This window comes from Corvus kubaryi, unplaced genomic scaffold, assembly GCF_017639235.1.
Source record: "Corvus kubaryi isolate FWS band 111438036 unplaced genomic scaffold, C.kubaryi_AGA036_p1.0 split1-37296, whole genome shotgun sequence".
NCBI classification, from domain to species: domain Eukaryota; kingdom Metazoa; phylum Chordata; class Aves; order Passeriformes; family Corvidae; genus Corvus; species Corvus kubaryi.
The window spans coordinates 10,029,860-10,051,849 of record NW_024582075.1 but is presented as its reverse complement, the minus strand read 5'-3'; the positions used below and the strand labels follow the sequence as shown (position 1 = coordinate 10,051,849).

General features: G+C 42.0%; 1 protein-coding gene across 6 annotated transcripts in view; it reads right to left on the bottom strand.

Annotated features, from left to right (window-relative positions):
* TMEM161B (transmembrane protein 161B) overlaps window positions 1-21,990 on the bottom strand; it is a 181,099-nt gene that overhangs the window by 46,128 nt on the left and 112,981 nt on the right. Inside the window, exon 1 of one of the 6 annotated variants that reach the window (XM_042053978.1) lies at window positions 50-547. The exons of 3 other annotated variants lie outside the window; for them this stretch is intronic. In XM_042053978.1, the coding sequence (XP_041909912.1) occupies window positions 50-538 (489 nt within the window). In that variant the 5' untranslated portion in view covers window positions 539-547. Of the gene's footprint in view, window positions 1-49; window positions 548-21,990 lie in introns of those variants that run through there. 2 more of the 6 variants (XM_042053976.1, XM_042053977.1) reach the window with 2 other exon arrangements.

The window sequence follows — 21,990 nt, the reverse complement described above, 5'->3', positions numbered from 1 at the left end:
TCCTCGCCGCCCCGCTCCTCGCCGCCCCGCTCCTCGCCGCCCCGCTCACCATGGTGCCCGCGCCGGCCCCGCCCGCCGCCGCTGCCGCCCGGCCTGGCCCCGCTCCCGGCACATAAATCTGCCCGCCTGCCGCTCCCGACCGGCGCACGCCGAGGTCACGCCGGGATCCTGCCGCGACAAGGCCCGCCTGAGCTGTCCTACCCGGTGCCTGCGCGGGCGGAGCCATGGAGCGATGAGACCGCGCCGCGACGGACAGCACCGGCCTCACCGCTCCGCGCCCGCGGGCTGGCGACAAGCGAAGAAGGTAGAGGCGCCGGCCGGGGCGCACGGCCCACAGGCCCCTCGGCGACAGCCCAGTCAGGCGCCGCGAGCCAGCCGGTGCCGGGCAGGGCACCGCCGCGACCCCAGCCACGTGACACGGGAGGTCGCCCTGAGCGCGGAATTCCCCCCCGACGCCCGCGTGCGGCGCGGCACGGCCGGAGCACCGGGAGAGGATCGAGGGGGGAGCGAGGAAGGGGGCCCAGCCCCGCGGCAGCATGAACGGAGCGCGGCGGGGCAGTAGGGGGGAGCGGGTTGTGGCCATGCGCGAAGGTCACTGCGCCCTCCCCGTGCCGGCGCTGCACATGCACAGCGGTGCGGGCTGGGGGCGGAAGTGTGGCTGGACTTGTGCCCGGCCATGGTCGCGGTTAGCGGGACCCGGGGGCGGCTCTCCGGGGGACGGGGCGGAGTTGCTTGGCCCGAGGGAAATGTGTGTTCACCCTGCAGAACGCCCACCACTGCGCACGGCCTGCCTGTGTCCGACGGAACGCGCGTGGATAGCCCGTCCCAAAGGAGCACTCGCAAATAGTCGCGTCCCTCAAGTGGAGTAACAGCAGTTTTCTCGTAAATCGTGCGGTTTTAAATGCGCTGCCGTGGTCCCTTATGTGTGAGCTAGAAACAAGTAGGAGCATTCTGCTTTAATAGATAATAGTATTTCTGTGGAAAATGCTTAACATCTGTTCGTATTTTACCAAGCTTTTCCTGCCTTCTGAGAAACCCAGAAGGCTAATTCACAGACTCACAGGATGGTTGGATTTGGAAGGAACCTTATGGATAATCTCATTCCAGGCCCGTGCCAAGTCCAAGGAATCCTTTCATTAGAGCACGTTGCTCAGAGCCCTGTCTACCGTGGCCCTCCAGGGATGGAGCATCCTTCCATTTTCCCTGGGCAACCTATGCCAGTGCCTCACCACTCTCACAGTAAGGAATTTTTTCCTAACATATAATCTAAATCTCTTTTAGTTTAAAACTACTCCTCCTGGTCCTATGACTATCTGCTGGTGTAAAAACTCACTCTTCCTCTTTCTTACAATGCCATATTTAGAAGGGGGCTCTGAGGTCTCCCAGGAGCCTTCTCTTCTCTAGACTGAACACTGCCAACTCTCTCAGCCTGTCTCCTTAGCAGAGGTGCTCCAGTCCTGTGATCACCTTTGCAGACCTCGTCTGGACTCACTCCAGCAGGTCCATGTCTTTCTTGTGCTGAGGACCCCAGAGCTGGATACAGAACCCCAGGTGGAGGTCTCAGGAAGTCAGAGCAGAGGGGCAGAATCACCCCCTTCTATCTGCTGACCAGGCTGGTTAGGATGCAGCCCAGGACCTGGTTGTCTTTTTGGGCTCCACACACACCTTGTAGGCTTGATGAGCGGGAAAGACTCCACTACTAGAATAAGTAGTAAATTATTCCAGCACTGGGACGCGTGGGGGATAGCTTATCCAAAGTCATGCGTACCGACAGCTGCATTCAGCTTGGTATATATGGGGTTACAAGTTCCGTATTCATTGAGTTTCCCAATACACCTATACATATTCGTTGCCTAGACCCGCCTAGCTTCGCTTCGTATTACAATGAGCCCAAAAGTCATTTACATCCGCGTTGCGCTTGCGCAGTGCTGTTTGGTGGTCGTGGGCAGGGGTCTCCGAGATGAAATAAGAGTCTTCCTCAGATGAAGTAAAGGGTCTTCCTTATCCTGAACTTTTCACCTTTCCTCCCTGCGCATGCTCTTTATGCCCCTGGGCTAAGTCCAAACTTCAAGACTGGTTTGAGTTAGTTTTAGGTTAAAAACAGTATCTTTGGTCAAGATTCCTTCGCCTTATTAATAGTCTCGTATCTTCTCATCTTGCTTTGGTAGGCACAGTAAGTGTTGGGCAAGTGGTATGCATTGCTTCTCACAAACCAATTCTTAGTAAATCATTTAACTTCTGCTTCCCCATCCCCCTGATTCAGTCTCAAGTCCAGCTTTTCGTCCACTAGAACCTTGAAATCCTTCTCTGCAGGGCTGCTCACAGTGAATCTAAATCTTGCTCCACGCAAAAATCCCTGGCAAAAGCTAATTTAGTAACATCTTGACAACCCTCAGGAAGAGTTATAAACTCTGTCATTCTGAAATTTTTAATTGTTCCTTTGAAATATGTGGCAGCTAAAAAAAAAACAAACAACAAAACCTATTCAATATCACATTTCTAAAACAGTAGAACAAATAGATTTTCAAACAAAGGAAATACTCTCAGTTACCAGAGATTATAGTACCAGAGAGAAGATGATTTTGACCTATTCAAACCATTTAATTTTAGCCAGAAAGTAGGTCTTTGGTCTGCCAATTTATTAATGCTAATATGGTGACATTTATGACAAATGTAGCATGTCAAGAAAATAACAAATTCTGAAGGCATTTGTTTTACACCATGTGTTTCTTGCAGACAGAATACTAAAGAAAATTAATAAGCTCTTTAAAAGGCAAAGTTACAACAAAAAAGTGTCTTATTGTAGAAATAGTAAGAGATGAGATACATTTGGAGAGCAAGTGATTTGAGACCCATTTACTTGTGGAGGTAAGAATCTCAAAAGTGTTTTAAACAAAATTCTGACTTGTTTGAACTCTTTTTAAGAAGATTTCATCACTGACATGAATGGTGGCATTTTATGAAAAATGATCAAAATTGGAAGTGAGCAGAACTGTTTCATTAACTGAACAGCTTGAACTCTAGCAATCATGATTTCAGAGATCTAGGATTTTAATTCTAGTGTTGTTTAAATTTGTGTTTCACAAAACACTATTTGCACAAAGACAAGGCCAAAGTTGTTCTAATCACAATGGAAAAATGGATTTTTGAATGGATTTATATGGGCTCAGTGGAACCTTTGCAGCAGCAAGGTAAAGAAAATTGTCCCATGTGTTACTGCCAGTGGTACAAACACCACCTAACCTGTGAAGCTGCTCTTGAGCCCTCGTCTCAAACAGTGGGCAAGTTTTAAGAAACGCATTAGCGCAGACATGGTTTTACTGCCTGTGCCAGCTGGATACAAGGCTGTCTAAAGCTCGATATATATGCCTCATTATTCAGAAAAGAGGCAAGGCTCCCCAAAAATACATTTCTGGACTGTCAAATGTAGTCTCAGCAGCTACAGTTGAGGCAGTTGAAACACTTAATGAAGAAGTCTGCAACTGTAATGTAAAGGCAACTCAGCTGCTGAAGGAAAATTTACTGTAACACAGTCTACAGTCCCAAAATGAATAGAAGGTAAGTTTAGATCAACAAAGGCAAGGTCACCTACTACAGGACAACTTGCATCCTATATCAGTAAAAAGTTATTTATGAGGTGAACAACAGGAACACATCATTGCAATGTGTTCTGTTTATTTCTATCTTTCCATTATTTGGGATACTTTTCATTTCTGTTAGGTGAAGACTATTAAGAGATTAATTTACAGCGTAATTTAACACATGAGAGGATATTGAAGAAAAATAGTGGCAAAATCATCAAAATATGTTCCAAAGAGGGGTCATAAATTTCTTTTTCGGCAGATGGCACATCAGGCTGGAAATTTTCCATTTAGGGGTATAATTCTAGATCTTCCAACTACTATCGAAGTACTTCCCAGCATTTTAAAATGCAGTGACCGGACAAGGAGGAATCACGTTAAACTGACAGTGGGTAGGTTTAGATTAGGTACTAGGAAAAAATTCTTTACTGTGAGGGTGGTGAGTCTGACCCAGGTTGCCCAGAGAAGCTGTGGATGCCCGATTGCTGGAAGTGTTCAAGGCCAGGCTGGATGATGCTCTGAGAACCTGGGCTAGGGGAAGGTGTTTCAACCCCTGCAAGGGGTTGAAACAAGATGACCTTTAAGGTGCCTTTCAACTCAAATCATTCTATGGTTACTTTATGATTTAGTATAAAAATATAAAAAGTGGGAGTGGGGTTTACTTGGTGGTACTTCTGACTTACGTAGTTGGCTGCTCAGCTTATTTGAAAAAGTTCTGTGAATAGTGGAGCTAATGAAGTTTGGTATTCTGTGGATTTCTCTCATATGATTGATAGATTAGAAACACACGTTTCTGTTTTAGGAGTGTGTCTGTTTGGGGCATTTATGGTATCTCTGACCTACACACAGGCAGTGTAATTATAATCAAGAATTTCCACTGATAAACACATTTGAAACAGGCCAGTGGGTTCCAAATTAGGTGAAAAATCAGTTACCAGCATAGAAGCAGACAGATTCACAGATCCATAGGAATTTATATATGGCCACACTGCAGCACCATATGCCTTATTTCTGTAAGTCATCAGAACAAAAGGAAAACACTTGTATTTGTGCCAGTAGTGTGTTTGTTTCACCTGTTTTACCATACCCTAAAGCAGAAAGTTAGGACTACAAAGGCAGTAGGTTTGGTTTTGTGTGCATGTGTGTATGTCTGTGTTTACTAAGTTGCCTCAGGACCTATGTCTAGTGTGAGATTTCTAGATATTGATCCCTACCCCCAGCCTCTCTATTGTATTTTGAAAATACAACCAAATTATTTTAACTATGTATGAAAGTACGTATTTTTAATACATTGGTTCACACAGCTGTGCCCTACACACACATATTCACACATGGATATACATCTATATGCATAGAAAATTTGTGTTGTCTAAATACGCTGTTTCAAATGGAACACAACATAAAACAGACAAATCAAATATGTCACTGCTAAAACTAGGCACTCCTCATCTTATCTACTGTGTGACCTTTCTGAAGCTGTTACTGTTCTGTTCAATTAACTTGAAATATGATTTCTGATAGTACTTTTTTTTTCCTAAAAGTCAAGTTACTGAGCAGTGCCTTCTTGCTGAGCAGTTCAGTAGTGCTAAAAAGGCCTGTGGTTTGTTGTGAGTTCATTTAACCACTATGTGTTAAAAGAATTTAAAAATAGATGTCTCTGACAGTAGTATTTCCTTTTAAAAAGCACTGAGTGGTTTTGATGCTTTTTTCTCTGTATTGTATCTTGAGGTTTCATGTACCTTGTTTTAATATACAGTAAAGTATCTGAAAGACAAAGTCATAATAATATCATCATAACATAATTATATCAGCAATAGGCTAGTACATGCTGCAGTATTCCAGAGTGGCATTTGTGTGCAAAAAAATCTTGTCCTGAGTCAAGGGGCTACAAATTGGTAAAGCATTCCAGATTTGCAATGCAAAAAAAGGGGAAGTTCTTTGGTATGTTGGTACTAGAGCCAGCAGCAGATGATGATAAGTGGACTGGAATCTGCAGTGCAGTTGGGAAAAAGAGCTTGTGCTCATGTGCAGGAGCTGGACCACTGAAGATCTTGCAGGTCAGGACCAGAATTTTAAAATGAATCCTCTGATTCTCAGAGAAGCAGTGTAGTGGGCAGTGTAGCTCTGGTATGTTCAGAGGCTTGGAAGCAAGCTAGCAACCTGTCAGGAACATTCTTTAAATGCTTGGGGACAGTGCCACAGGTCTCTACTCAGTGTCTCAGTCCCTCGGGCATCCGTAAGTGTATCCCAAGCACCTTGTAAGTATTACAAACATATGTAAAAAAAACCCCCCAAACAAACAAGCAACCAAAACACTGACTACAAGAACATTCTTCTCCTTCTACAAATCAGAATATAAAGGCAGCATTTGTAAGGCTCAGGACGAGGAGTTCTCCAGCCCCTCTTGATGCTCTGAGCACATGCCTCTCCTGTACAAATGATGATTTGTACAGCTCTAGACCATGACAGGGGCCCCAAGTAGACTGACCATGAGTGGGTGGTGGTCACGTAATCACTTGTTCTAGTCCCATGCTGTCAAAGGGGAGATAAGGGCCAGGAGGCAAGTTTTCTCCCTCTCCTAGTCCCTCTGCTATTCATCAAGGTCAGTGATGAATTTTTACTTTCCTATGCTGTCAGGGAAGGGAGCAGGTCAGGCTCAGTCAGCTTTGTACAGAGGGCTGCATGCACAGAAAACCAAGCAGCCCCTCATTTCCAACACACAAATTATATGTGCAGTCCTTCCTTCAGAATAATCCCCAAAAGGCTAGCATTGGGAAAACTGCCATACAGTGGGCACTGAAGAACTAAGCTGTTGTAGGGGAAAGCACTGCTGCTGTCTAATAAGTGAGAGTTAATAAAATGAAGTGGTAAACCAACATGTGAGTTATGAAGATATTCCTTCACTAATGGGAGTTATCCAGTGTCCCATAGATGCTCATTATGTGTTGTTTATATCCAGTAATAAAGTCTTCAGTAGCATTAAATTAAAGGCTTCAGTAGCATTAACTGGAAATGGTGCTCTGTGATCATAGAATAAAAGCTATCGAGGAGTTTCCTTGTTACTTACTTCTCTCTACATTTTTTTTTCTTGCTCTTTTCTGTGCTCCCTATCAGAATGATATTTATAGGACCAATTATGTAATTCATTTAAAATAAAGGAAATCTTAAAAACATCTTCATACTGGCTCAGTATGAAGGCATAGGGATTGTAGCGTAACGGGCCAAATTAATCCCCAATGTAAATCCATATTTTTAGCACAGTCACCATAAAGACAAATCTGGGTCAAAAATGTCCAAAAGATATTTAGTCAAGATGTAAAGCTCAAATTAAAAACTGCGACAGAACAACGCATCTGTTGAGTGTTTTAAACTGTGTCCTTGTGTGCCTTATTGTCATTCCAACATAGCCCTGGGGTAAAAATGTGAAGAACTCTTCCGTTCTTCTGTAATGTGAAGTGTCACAGAGGCAGAGTTAGCATTAGTTCTTTGGTATGCAAAGGAGAGATCAATTAATTTTATAAACTGGCTTTAGATAAATGATGCTGAAACAATCAGTGTTTTGGTGTTGATGGGGGTTACACAGTCTTGAATGCCAGGATCCTTGAGTTTTGGGACATATTGGAAAAAGCTATATGTTTTCAATCATGCCCTTCTGTAGATACAAAAATGCTGCTAGCAAGGATTTTCTTGCTATTTTCTAAGTCTGTGAGAGACTTTTCTCTCTCACAGAAGAGGTAGCAGAGAATGTAAACAACCAAGCCACCTGCAACCTTGAAAAGTCTTGTTTATGGTATAGTAGAAAAATATTTTGGCAATGGATGTTTTAGGATTTTAGCCAATCACCCCCAAGGGGTGGCTGGTCCTTTGTCCAATTAGACTATGAAGAAAAAAGTCTGTAAAAGAGTTTGTAAAATAATTAAATAAATCAATCTTGCTGCACAATTCCTGCCTGCTGGATCTTCTCTCCTCCTCCTCCCTATGGCTGCAGGACACGGTGATATACCCTAGGAACCAGGCCTATGGTAATACCCTTCTGTTTCTCTGAGATTAAAACGGAATAATAAATAAAAAATTGAAAAATATTTATAATTTAAAAAAATAATTATTTTGTCAAACTCTATGCTATAGTGCTCTAAAGTGGTTCTCTACCAGCCTGCAATACTGTGGAGAACAGGGAAAGTCAAGCATACTGGAAGTAAACATGTTTTTACATCCTTAAACATTTCAGTCTGTTTTCTGAAGAATTCATGTTTTTAATCATTCTATGTTTGCATGTGAGCGTGTGCATGAAAGCTTCATAGTCATTTCACCTGGTTACTTGAGACGTTGTTGTCCAATTCCTACCAAACCAGCCTGAAAGATACTAAGTTCTTACAAGTCTGATGAAATTGTGAACCCCAGGGATTGTCCAGGGGAGACCTTCATTATTGCTAAAAGCAGGGATAGTGCTACACTGTGAACTCCTTGCTTATTGAAATATATGTCTAAATGCAGGCAAAGCATCAGCTGGCTCTCATATCTTATTCAGACAGTAGCCAATCCAAGCACAAGACACAAAGGAGATCAGGGTTCATTAGCTCTACTGCTAATGAGAGATTTGTACTCAGTCAAGTTTGAGCCTCTTGTTTAGTAGCACCCTGTACAAAAAAGCTGGCTGTTTTGAAAATGTGTGCACTTTATTTTATGCAATAATCTCTAAAGTGTTGTCATAGGTTAGCAAGCATAGTCCCGGAAGGGACGTCCTTGCTAAGGGGTGCTTACAGTTTCCTCTGGGAACTGACAGAACCTATCAGCTGGCCAGTTTGAATATGGACAATTCTCTAAGCCACTTAAAGTTGTGATCACCTCTGTGATCCACATTTAAGAATAGGCAAACTCCCCCTCCAAGCTCTCTCTCATTTCTGGCGCTGGGACAAGTGGCTGCAGGCCCCGTGTGGGGGCCAGCGGGCCCGGCCAGGCCCTGCCTGGGCCAGGCCGGGCCGGGCCACGGCCATCCTGGAGCCATGGACCTGTTCCAGCCGTGGAACCCCCCCCCCCACTGCCTTGCCGTGGGCAGCCGGAGCGGCTCGGCTCTCCCCCCTCTCCACTGCGATAAGAAAAATTCAACATTCCAGCTGCAAAGCTGCAAGGCCGAGGTGAGATTAACCCTTTTATTGCTGTGAAGAGCTGAAAACCTGAGGGAAGAGAGAGAGGAGATGCTTAAAGCTGAAATTCTGTTGTGAAGCTATGATATATCAGAGTATCCTGTTGTAATTTCATGAAGATATGGGGGGTGGAGTGTTCAACTCGTGAGCAAAAGCACCTGCGCTGAGATAGGCAGATGCTGACGCAGCTGTAATTTCATGAGAAGTTTGGACAGGGGGAGATGAACCAGATGAGGACTTTTGCTCCAAACGGGAAAGGAGAAAACCTCAGTTCCTAGAGATGCTCCCAGAGATAGTCCTAACGATGAAGATGATGAAGACCCTTTGCTCCCAGGGAAGGAGAAGGGCCTCTGTTTTTGTTTCTGAACGGCTCAACCTTAAAATTGTACCCCAGAAAACTTCAAGAGTGGACCCTCGAAAGCAGTTGCGGGAAAAGCTGCAAGTCGGGGGAAAGGACTCACATGCAGGCAGAGAGACTCCTCTTCCTAAATGGACTGAACAATATTTGGAAGTGGGTGGCTGTCTCGTTGTGATAATGTTTTCATAGCATGAGCAAGAAGAGACTTCTCTTTCTAAATGGACTGAACAAGGTTATTATGGCAGTGGTAAACAGACTGAACATCTTAAGGGTTGTCTTTTCACATTGTCAGTGGGAGAAGGGAGGAAGGTGGGGGGAGGAGGAGAGTTCTGAAGGTGGTATAATTTTTTTTTTCTTCTTTTAGGTCTGTTAATAAACTTCTTCATATTCTTTCAAGTTTGGTGCCTGTTTTGCATTTCTCCTAATTCTTATCTCACAGCAGATAAACAGTAATGAGTATTTTGGACCAAACCACTACACTAAATTGGTGTTTCTGCCCGGTTCAAACCGAACCCGCGACAAGTGTTATTCACAAATATTAAAGACAGGTGATACCTGGCCTTGCAGATACTCAGGAGTACAGAGAAAGAGTATATAAATGTGTGTGTACACAAATGTATGTATATTTGAAAAGTCTTGAGAGAGATATATGTATACCTATCTAAATGTGTGTTCACGTATGCATATGTGTGTCTATATATTATATATGTTAATGTTTACAGAAAACTCAATAAAATGCTGTTGCCACATTCTCACTTAACATTCTGAAAATAGTCTTCAATTTAGGACTTTACATTTAGACTGCAGTGAATACTGGTGAATTGAATCTTTTAAAAGTTAGCCACTTAGGTGACCAAAAAAAGGATTTACCAAAATGATTTTATCTATGTCTTGCGCAAATATTGATCCTCGGGCAGAGGGACTGTATCAGGCAAGTTCTTCCCTTCCCTCCCCTCCCGTTCTATCTCCTCTAGTCCAAGCAAGCAGATAAGTGGACCTTTATGTAAGCTGGGAGAGAAGAGTCCAGCAGTTTTCTGGCATGAAAACACTTACAAAAGTATGTGTGTTTTTTCAGTTAGAGCCCAAAGAATACAACCATGTGTATCAAATGAGAAATAGGTTACATCTGACACTTGAAAATCATGAAATTGCTGCTGGCAAAAGCCTCCCTAGACAAATAATTTTTGCTTCACATGTGTCATTTCCTTTATGTGCTTCTACATCCACTGTTGGTGTAAGACAGTTGGAAAACTATAGGTTAATAGCAGTTCTCTAACCAAAACTGTTCCTGGCAGATTAGCAGTGATGGATTTTGAAAGGATTTTACTGCAGAAAGAGAAGAGTTAAGACAATGTTTAAATAGCTTCTTGGCTTTTAAAACACTCCTCTATTCACTGCAACCATCTGAGGCTTTTTTCCTCCTTTAGTGAGTGTTTTGTAAACATTTTATGGTATATTGGTTTGGTTGTCTGGTTTCAAGGTATTTTGGTTCGAAGGATGAAAAAGGAAAAAAAGCTACAAAAACTAAGTTCTCTACAAAAATTGTTTGAATTCAGCCTGTCTACAGAACAAGGAAGCATTCATAATGGGATATTAATTCAGAACTGCTTTGCAAATAGTAGCAACAGTTATATACAAGTTTGTAAAAGCCCAAAAGACAATCAAAAAGTATTATAGTCATGAAAGTAAACAAACTTAATGATGCATACACTTGCATTTCAATATGCTTCATACAATCCACCTGTATAAATTCTGAAGGATTGTAAGAGAACATGAGTGTTGGGGTTTTAGTTTAGTCCTAGTTTTTTTCCTATTAAAGGAATTTTTTCCCATATGCATGTTGCTAAGGGACAAATGGCTGTACTTCAGGAAGACAAAAGAGCTACCCACTGACGGTGGGGTGGGCCCGGCTACTCTTTTGTTTCACCTGGGTGTGGGGTCAGTTCGCTCTCGGCGTTCTTGGATGGAGAAGCTGCTGGTTCTTTTCGGGGAGAGAAGCTGCTGGTTCTTTTCAGCCGTTTTTCTTTCTGCGGAGAAAGATCCCAGGACCCCCGGCCCACTTCCCTGCCCCGCTGGAGGCCGGGCTGTGGCCGCCCTGCCCCGCCGCTGATTCGAGCCTTCGCTGCGTTGTAGCCGTGCTCGCCCTGCCGGCCTAGACCTCCGGGGGGGGGTTCCCTGCTTGGATACATCGCGTCTGCCACCCAGGATTTGTGCTCATCCCTGCCGTTCCAGCCTGCTGTTCCCAAGGTCCAGCTGGACACCGGGGCCAGCTGTTCAGGGGTTTGTGAAGCCTTTGTTCCATCCCTTCCCGGGATCCCAGGCCGCCATTGCCGCGTGCTCCCCGAGCTCGCTCCGGAGCGCCCCCTGCAGCCGCGGGGGAACCATCGCACCTGCCCTGCTCACCGGGAGCCGCCAGCGCCCCTGCCGGCTGCGAGCGGAACTGCACCCGAGGGGAAAGGGCCCGACAGCCGAGAAGGCTGGGACTGGGTTTGTGATTGTTTGCTGGTACTGCCATAGTTATTGTTGTTTGTTTGACTGGTTATGCACATATAGATATATCATAGTAAAGAACTGTTATTCCTATTTCCCACATCTTTGCCTAAAAGCCCTTGATTTCAAAATTATAATAACTCGGAGGGAAAGGGGTTACATCTGCCATTCCAAGGCAGGCTTCTGCCTTCCTTAGCAGACACCTGTCTTTCAAAACCAAGACAGTGAGGAATGCGAGCTCCAGCTGCAGCAACCCTCTAGCAGCAGACAGAATTATGTCAATATTAAATTAGGAGTGTGAAAAACGAGCCATTATATTATATATTATAGCCAATACTATAATACATGTTTATAACTGGAGGAAATTAGATGGCACTATCTCTTCCCTCTTCAAATGTCTGTTCAGATCACATAAGCTGTATTTTCCAGCCAGTAAACCCATCCTCCATTTCAGACTCCTGTATGGAACATCTTAAGGAACATAAGTGTTTTTACGCTAAGGTCTTTTGGGTGTGAGAGAATTCTTTTGCCTTAAAAAGGAATGAAACAGTATTGCTAAGTATGGCAAATAATGCCATATTTAGAAATCATATTGTAAAAGACAGGAGAGAATTGGAGCGTACTACCTTTAGACCCATGGAAAACATAGAGCTGAGATATTCTCTCACAGCCCTTTTAGTCCTATTTTCTTGTTTCTGTCCATGTCTCAGGATTGTTTCTGGTCTTCGCTATATATGCACAAATGCTTATGAAACACTTGTCATGTATCACTTAGAAAAAAAATTATGAAAGTTTTTGGGTTTTTTTTAGTAACAGCGCTTTCCTGATGATTCCCCTGTGCTGAAAAATTGCAATAGCTTTAGACCTCACTCTTCCTTGTGTCTTTCATTCTAATGTCCTGAGAAAGAGACTTAATAACTAAGTAGTAATTATTGATACAAATCAAACAGTAGCCCTGGGAATTTTGTCATAATCTCTTGTGGGTGGCTCAGTCTCTAAACTTCCTCTCTTAAACTCCCTTCTTTTTTCTTCATCTGTCATACTCAATCATCATTTTTGCATAAGTTTTAAAAATTAATTTTCTTCAAGAAAATGGATACAACCAGAGCAAACAGCTGCCTGAATGTTACATAATACAGGAGAAGTGAGATGACATGCTGCCCTTTTGATATGTCTATTCAATATTTACTGCCAACTTCAACTAACATTCATATAATATGAACATTTTAAAACAAACTCATTCATTACTACACCCAAGTATTTACTTGAGTAAATATGCTACAATCAGCTCCACCCTCCCATGTTCCTTTAAATACCAGTGAGTTGTCTGTACATGGAAGAGCAGAAAATGAGCATATAATGGAAAATGAAATTGTTTTGATAGCTCTGATTTGACACATAGCTCCTTCATAGCAAGAACTGATCCTTTTTGTTTATCCGCAGAATGTCTTTAGTACTGCCTTAATGGTCAGAATTGGCACTTTTAAAATCATTATAATTGTACAGTTACTGTGTGATCATTTTACAATTTTTATTTGAATTTCAACAAGACATTTTGGTTTTCAAATAGGATAAATTCAAGACAGTAGAGATTTTCAGCTGGAACAGTGAGATAGTGCCATGAATATGTAAAGATCATGGCTGTACTTTCAAACTACGGTTAGTAGTCAGAATAAAGATGGAATTATAAATCCTAAAGATTATAATATGTACCTAAATCAGCTTTATGTTCTGGCATGTCTTTTTTCCTCTTGTCTTGTACAAGGCTGAATTTTTTTGTGACTAGCTGAGAGGTGGGGTGGCAGCTGACTTCTTAAATTTAGCTTCAAGATTGTGTTTCACTCCAGTTCAATAGCCTGTGTTGACCAAAATGATGACTCTGACCATGCAATATTCTATTGTTATCTAGAACTGTGTGTTTAGCATGTGTCGCTGAGACATTTCAACATTAGGCCATCTTCATATATTCATTATTTGTGCCTGTCTTTTTTTTTTTTATTTATTTTTTTTGAGCTATATTGCTATTTATTTGCTTCCCTGGTTTGTTTATTTAGCCTGTACTGAATGGATATCCTAACTCCTAAAGCATCATGCTTGTGATAAGTCATGGAGTATGAGAACACAGTAGAACATAGTGAGCTTTTGCTACAAACATCACCTGCACAAGGTGGCTCTGAGGGGTAAGGAGTGTACAGATGTGGAGCCTTATTAAAATAGGTTGATTAACATGAGATACTCAGGTAACCATTTCAAGGATAGTCATTGTTCATGAGCAGGCTCTTGAAATATTATTATGTGTTTACAATGGGCATGATTGTCTGCCGCCATTTTTCCCCTGAGTGAAAAAGGAATACATGGCCTTTACTGTGGGACAAGTCAGAAATCCTTAGCTATAAATACAGCAGGGAAAGCTTAGTGTCTATATCTGCTCTGGTCAGGAGGACGACGGGGAGCTGGGTCAAGCCCAAGCCCACCAAGAGGCTTGTGGAGATGAGTGTAAGGTAGCTTCTGGTGTTTCTAAGAGAGAAGGAATTTATTTTATTTGCTATCTGTTGACTAGTCCTGGAAAGCTGTTAGCCCAACAGCTCTCAGGTTATTTTGGGAAGAGTTGCCTGTGCATCTTCTCAAATGGATTTAGGAGGTTGCTTCTGGCTGGGGACTCCCTTGCTGAAAAGACATGAACGTGCAGTGTTGTTTCCTCTGACTGGACATGGTTAAAGCCTTTATGCCATATTCTTCACAACTGCAAATTGTGGAGCTACTGCTCTGTCAGCTCACTGTGAGTTACTCAGATGATGTCGGTCACTCTATTTTTTTAAGTTTCAAAAGTGAGTGTATCATTTTCGTTACATGTGCCCATCTCATTCCGCCAACCCCAAACTGCCAAAGATCATCAGTTGCAAATAAAGGAAATACTTGTAATGGAAGGAGGGAAAATCACATTAGGACAGGACTGGTGAAACATTTAAAGTAATTATCTTTTAAAATAATTTTACTGCTATTTTTACAAGGTTCTAGTTGGTTTATAAGAAGGTTACTGAGAAGTCAACCTGATGTCCTCACCTGTGAAGAACAGAGAAAAAAACACTAAATTATAGAGATGTGTATCGTTACTGGAAATTAAATAATCACATACTCTTCATTCTGTTCTCACAGTATGTAGGAAAATTGAAGTTCAGATACTTTATCTGCAATGTTTACAGGGTTAAGAGACTTTGTATGGATGGACTTCTGTTTAAGAAGATATCTTTAGGGGTTCTCTGCTGCCTAACTGCATCTGTTACAAAGAGAGCCAAAAGGTCTCCCTGTGCAGGGAAGGGAAAAAAACCCCAAATAAACAAAAAACCCCAAACCAACAAAAACCAAACCAACAAATCAAATAAACAAAACCCCACAAAACCCCTAAGGTAAAATGGATTTTGGAGTGAAACAGAATTTTAATTTTTAAGACTCAAGAGAAAGCTGTGGCACCTGGAGGATGCAGAGCATCTCCCCCTGAGCCTACTGGGATCCAGCAGCAACCATGACAAGTTGAGCAGCCTCCCCAGTCCAGGGCTGTGGGGAGAGCTGCCTCATCCCATTGAGAGGGAACACGATCTCAAAGCTGACTCCAGGTGTATTGACTTACAGGACTCAGCCCTGTTCTGGATGGGCAGAGCTTATTTTCTCCTGCAGCGTGAGTTGCACCTGTGTTTAAAGACCAGCACAGCAGGGAAGGGGTGGTAGGGTCTTGGGGAGGAACCAGAACAAAACAGCACAGAAAGTAAGATTACAGAAACACGTTAGGTATACTTCCATGGCAATAATCTTATTCATGAGTCATCAGGATGCAATGATCCCCGAGAGTCCAGGACTCCCGTTTTGGGGGTGGTTGAAGGAGATATGCAGGGAGGTATAAATGTTTTTCCAGGCAAACGTTTGCCTGGAAGATGCCCTGTGTCAGCCGGAGTTAAACTGAGAACGGTGCTGTCTTCATACCGAAAAAGAGTGGATATTGTGAGCAAATCGACTGTCACACACAATTTGCCAAATTCTGATTTGCTTTTAGGAAAATGTCTGTTAATCCTGTTGCGGGAAGGGGAGAGGGTGAGGCGCGAGTGGCCGCGGACCGGGTGTCTGGTTGCAGCCGCTGTGGAAATACAGGATTTTGAGGTCGGATTTTCTTGTCGCACTTTTGGCGCTGCCCACACCTTCTGAAACCTGTGAACGGAGTAGACAGAAGTGGTAAGGCGTGGAGGGAAGGGGAAAGGAAAATCTCGTGTTTCCTTGTTTGTTTTGCCCTGTTTCCCGTCCGCAGGTGAGCTCGAAGTCCTGTCTCCGTCCCGGGCTGCCGTGCTAGCATCCTCTCTCCCTCTGCCTGGAGTGAGGGAAGAGGGGCAGCTCCAGCTGCCTGAAACTCTGGCTCTCCGGAATCAAATGTTGCCTGCGACAGATTTTGAGAATCTGGGCGGGGCTGCTCGGGCTGTAGGTCTCCTCTTTGCCCTGCCCAATGGGATTTGCTCTTGCTGGAAATGTTATTTTTTCTCCAGTTTTGCATTTATAGTACTGTGTGTATTATATTTATAGGATATGCTCGTATTATATGCGTTGATAGGGATCCACTGGAGTGGCCTTTGGCCCCTTTCACAGCCTTATTCTTTTTCAAGGTAGCGTTTTTCTCCAGCTTCGTGGACTTAATGGAAAGGCAGGCAGAACAAACTCCAAAAACTGGGGCGCAGGCAGAGGGAAGATTTCAGTAAGGGGTTTCCATAGGGTTTTCTTGAAAGCCGGGAGGAAGAGGTGAGTGGGTGAGGGACACCACAAAAGCGGCTCCCCTCTGGGATGGGCGGCGGGGGCAGCGCGTGGGGTGGGGGGGGGCGGGAGACCACAACTCCTGGATGATAGTCCCTGAGAAAAGAGGCGGGCCGTGCCGCGCCAGTAATTACTGGCTGGGGATACTTTCTCATAAGTATTCAAATATTACGTTAATTATTGCCACAGCAGACTTTCACTCAAGTTCATATATATATATGTACACATATATATGAATTTTCTAAGCACCCAAAACGATGCATGTCCCTGTATTTTTTTTTTTTTTTTTAATATATATGTTTTTTCTCAGTTTGGTCTTTTTTGGCAAAAGGGTGGCTTTGAAACCGGGGCAACATTAGAGTTGTCTTGTCAGTTAGTGTGATTTGAAAGTGAGCCTGTGTAGCGCTTTAGCCTACCATCAGCAATCAAGCTTTAGACTCACGGGGCTTTGATTGTAGGAGTTGCCTTATTTGCATTGATGAGGATGAACCAGCTGCTGGGGCATACAGAACTGCACCTGACACAATCACTGAGTTCAGGATGAGCACAGGGAATCAGGAATTCGCTCTGCTACATGGCAACCTCAGCCCTACATTAGAGTCAGTCATGCAAAATGACCCAAATTTACAAGAAGCACAATTAGCAATCCAAAGATGCATTTTAATTTAGAGGCTGACATTTGCTTGCATTTTACTTATTAAATGTAGCGATTGTGTGCTCCTTAGTATGCAAGGCTGAGGAAGATGAGCTTTTTACTCCCCTGTGAGACCTCCCGAAGTGTCCTAACTGCAATCCTTGATACTTAGGACAGATAAGAAGTTTTGTGCTCTGTAACATAAAGGGTGGTTTTATTTCTTTTGTTCAGTGTTTACACGAATAAAATAGAAAGGGTTTGGGGGGTTTTTTTGCAGTTGTTTGCTTTCCTCTCTCATTAAGCAATTGCTTCCAGTTTAAAGGACAAAATGTTGGAGTGTTATATATCTCTCTTCCCATGCACCAAATTGTTCAAAGCATTCCCATACCTAAATCACCCACCATTCCTCTCTGTGAAGAGGGGTATTTTACCCAAGTTAAACTGCTCAAGTGAGAATCTAGGAAAGTAGTTTCACTCTCGATCACTCCTGACACCCAAAGATCTTGAATTTAGAAAAGAAATCAAAATCTGGGCTCTATTTACCTTGCTTTTGTGTATCTAGGAATTGAAATTCCTACCTATGATGCGGGGAGAGGGGGCTGTGGGGGGGCGGGTGGGAAGTGAAGAAAGTGTGGATTAAGTGACAATTTGGAGCAAAAGCATGCAGTTCAAAAGCTAAAGCTCCCATTGGAGAACAGAAAATTTAATGAGCTTTTAATGGAATGCAATGCTCAGAGTAGTAAATTATTTGTTAGTTGGCAATGCAATCAGCATGCTGATTAGTGTTGCTTGGTTTTTTACTAAACATTAACAAAATCAAAACAGTCAGTCCTTGTTCTGTTGGGGGCTCTTGTGGAGCAAATGGATGTTCAGAACAGAGACTGTCAATAAAAGGTGAGTGCGTTCCAGGTGTCATTTGAATATGGTGATAAAATACTTCTGATAAATATTTTGAAGTGTTTTAAATCCAGTGTTCGCCTAGTGTATTGTAAACTCTGTTTAAAGAAACACTAGGCCTAGAAAGGCCTTCCATCAACCCTTGTTTCTTTCTTGAATGGTGGATATTACATTTTATTCGGTAATTTTTTTAGCATTACCTTCAAAATTACTTTTGGACAAAAATATAGGCAAGTTACAGAATTTGAAGACTCAGTCTACAAGCAGAAATAAAAATTACACAGAGAAGTTACTGTTCCCAGATATATTAGAAGTGTAATTAAAGTTTTTGTAAATTCACATGAAATATTTATGCACTTAAAATAAGGTATTTCTTTAATATCAGATGCTGTTTGATTTTTTTCTTATTATCATTTCTTTAAAGTGACATCCTTTTACTGTGAAATGAGATTGCTCTTACTTTAGTGGACTCGAAGAAACGCAACAAAACAAAACTCTATTGGTATTAACACCACAATGGGGAGGTTGACTATTGTTCTTTATGTACACTGACTGTAAATATTTAGCCTATTGAATGCTCAGACAAACCTTGGATTGCACAGACCAATTCTCTTAGTGACTCATTATGTGTCTATTTTAAGACAATGATTATCATTTTGATCACCTGTCTGTTTTGTCTGGGTTGTATAGATTAACAAGAGACAGTAAAGTGAATTAAAAAAAACCAAAGCCCCTGAAGAATTATAGACCAGAAGCTTTGCTTTTTGTGTTAATGACAAAGTTCCTGTTCTTTAAGTCCCAATTATGTAAATCATGGAGTTATTCACTCACAATGATCAGATTCCTTTAAAATCCAATAAATAACCATCTATGTGTTTTATCTATTCCTGTTTATGACCCAAGAGGTTAAAAGCTTTTGACTGGCATTTGGCTTCTGACCTCATATAAATGTTATCTTATCAGTTCCTGCTTGTTAACTTGTATTGAGTGCTTGTCCCTGATGGCTTTTAGATAAAGGGGGTTTTATTATATTTCCTATTGAAACGGAACCATTTGCTTTGTTCTTCCTCTGTAGTCTCAGCCCACAGAGTAACCTTATAACCTAGCGATTTTTGCTGAATAGACTAAAATCCAAACTGCTGACTGTTTTTAGGAAGTCTTTATTTTGTCCACAGTTGCTGGAATTGATCCAATGTTTTGTAACGTAGTTTCGTCTTCTTTTAGCAAGTTTCTGATTTAATGTTGAATGTTACCTTTATATTGTTTCCATAACTTTTAATAATAGTAGATTTCAACCAAGAGTAGAGGAGTTAATACACTCATACAAAGATGTATTTTCTACCTGAATTTGAGAAGCCTCCCTAAAGATCTTTTTAATACACTACATATATTATTCATACTGTATTTTTCTCATCTGCTAAAATGGTGTAGTTGTTTGATAAATCAATGCTCATCTTGCCTATCATATTGAAGGGGTTTATTTTACGTTACATATTTGTCTGTATCTTTCTGTCCTCCTCACACACCCAGACTTGTCGATATTAGTGTGATGACTCACATGTGCAGTAGGTGTTCCTCCAGACAAACCTATATGATGATTTGCTGTGTGTATAAAAGCTTAAATATGTTTAATAAGTTTGCAAGGGTGTTAGGAGAATGCAACTGTAGTTCCTCTGGCAGATTTGCTAAAGGACATTTTCCATTAATTTTCCAGTAGAAATTGGTCTATAATCGTAGACAAAGAATGAAAAGGCAGCCATCTTGTGGTGTCCTGTTGCACTTTTTCTCCGTGGTTCTTTTCCACACAGTCTTTCTTTTGCTGTTTTATTCTTTTATTTGCTTTCACCTTGTTTGACCACAAAGATAGTACTTGATATGCAAAAAAAAAGATGTATTCATTGGTCCATATCCTCTAGAAAAGTAGTGTTCCCCTTTGGCACTTCAGACAATCACTGTCTAGTGGTTACAAGGAAACGACATCTATTTACTCATACATGAGTGATAATTCTTTCATTCTGTGGCCCTTTGTGGAAATGTATTTACAAAAGGCAAATGTGTAAGCAAAATACTGTTATTGTTAACAAGATTGTTTTGCCTGAAAACAATCAGGTATGCCATTCAGGAATGCTAAAACAAGAAATCTCCTGGATGCACCCTCCCCCAAGTTAACTTTGTTCTGGCTAATATTTATTGCGAAAACTAATTACTGTTTTAAATGTTCATATTGTCGCTGTAGAAAACTTAAGAGATTTGATTCTTGTTAATGATTATATTTCAACAAAAGAAATATTTAATCCAACTCTTATATTTGTACTTAAAATATTATCTAATTTAAAGATGTCGGCTCAAAAATAAAATGTCGCCTCTTCAAAAAAATCTGCTTATTGTAATTTAGTAATTGCATCCATGAGTATTATGCTGTTCCTACATTGTTAGAGCTTTTTTAAAGGAAAGCTAAAATTCGAAATGCACAACTTGGCCATCAGAAACGTGAAAATAAGGGTGTGAAGCTATTTCTCAATTAAATAAATGCCGTTAGCAACACCGTCATTAACATGTAGACTGTTCAGTTCAGCATTAGCTGCTCTAGACATAATTGATTAAGCCAGTATTGGCAATTCACTAACAAACTTTTAGTAGAGGTTTGAATGTGGGTGTTAATTTGTTTGAAAACTTACTGAAAAATAGACAACTTTTCTCTTCCAAAACAAAACAAAAAAAAAAAAAAAAAAGAAAAAAAAGGAAAAGAAAAGGCTCAAACTGTCAAATAAAAACAAGACACTAATTAGTGTTTGATTTCGTCAGCTCTTTGTTAAATGCAAAGTGCATTGGAAGCACTAAGTATTATTAATAACTCAGAGGACACGGATAATTCATGACTCTAGTGTTTCAGAATAATAACCCCTGTGTGTGCATCTGCTCAGAGGAAAAAACAAAAAAGAGAAAAAAAAAGCCTCCAGAACTTTTCTTTCTCTTCTTGCAAACAGCACAAATCAAACCTTTGTTTCTCCTATTTTTGGGGAATTTTTATAAAAGCTTATTGAGAATAAATGGTGAGATCAATTTCCAAAAGGGAAAACAAATGCTGATTTGGAGAAAAGCAATTATCACCTCTTCCCCCCCCACCCCACCAAACTAAAGCACCATCCAGTCAGTATCAGTACAAGGAGCCATCTAAAGGCATCCTCATTCTGGGTTGCGTGGAGCAGAGAGGCCCAAAACTGCCAGTAGCACCCGCAACTCCTTCTTCAGCTAAACTTAACCTCCAAAAAACCTGTGTGTTTGTGCGCCTTCCCTGTCTGTGGTCGGTGGGTGCCTGGGGGACCCCTCCTTTCCTTCCCTGATATGGTAGTGGGGATGGGACACAAGCATTTTTATTTCCAGTGCAAGCAAACTAAACTCGTGTCATTTTTTATTATAATTATGATCATTATTGCCACAGTGAGGAGGGGGTCTCCCCTCATCCTGGAGCGCTGTGGAGTCTTCACTGCACTTTGCGTGCCCACCAGACCCCCACCAGGGTTCTCACAGGGGAGGCTTCCCTTTCCTCCTTGGATAAGAGCAGATCACATCCTCTAATAGATTGATTTCCTTATGTATAAAGATAATTAACTGATTGTTCTCTTCACGGCATTAGCACCGATGTCCTGTAGAAGGGTGTGTTTCTCTTTGTACCCAAATCTCAGACCCTCCCCAGACCTTGCCCGCTGTTTGGGTGCAGCTGCCTCCTCTCCTTCCCTGGCGCCCTAAATCACACCTAAGGCAGGGGACAGGTAATTTTGGAACAGTAAATCTTGTTCTGCGTGTTGTTCAGAACAAGGCAGGTGATGAGGTTTTGGCTCTCTCAGCTCCCAGTCTATCACCACTTGTTACTGCCCCCCACCCACCTTGGGTCCCAGCTTGCTGTATTTGGGACCATCTCTCCCACCTACCCCTAACACCTCTGGCACAGGGAAAGACAAATTTGGAGAAATACCAATACTTCCTTTCATAATGAAAATACAAGATGTATTTGGGCTATTAAGGCAGGGCAACTTCCTTAAAAAGATTATTTGAAGTACAAAGGCATTCATTTAGGGCTCATGATGCTGAGAG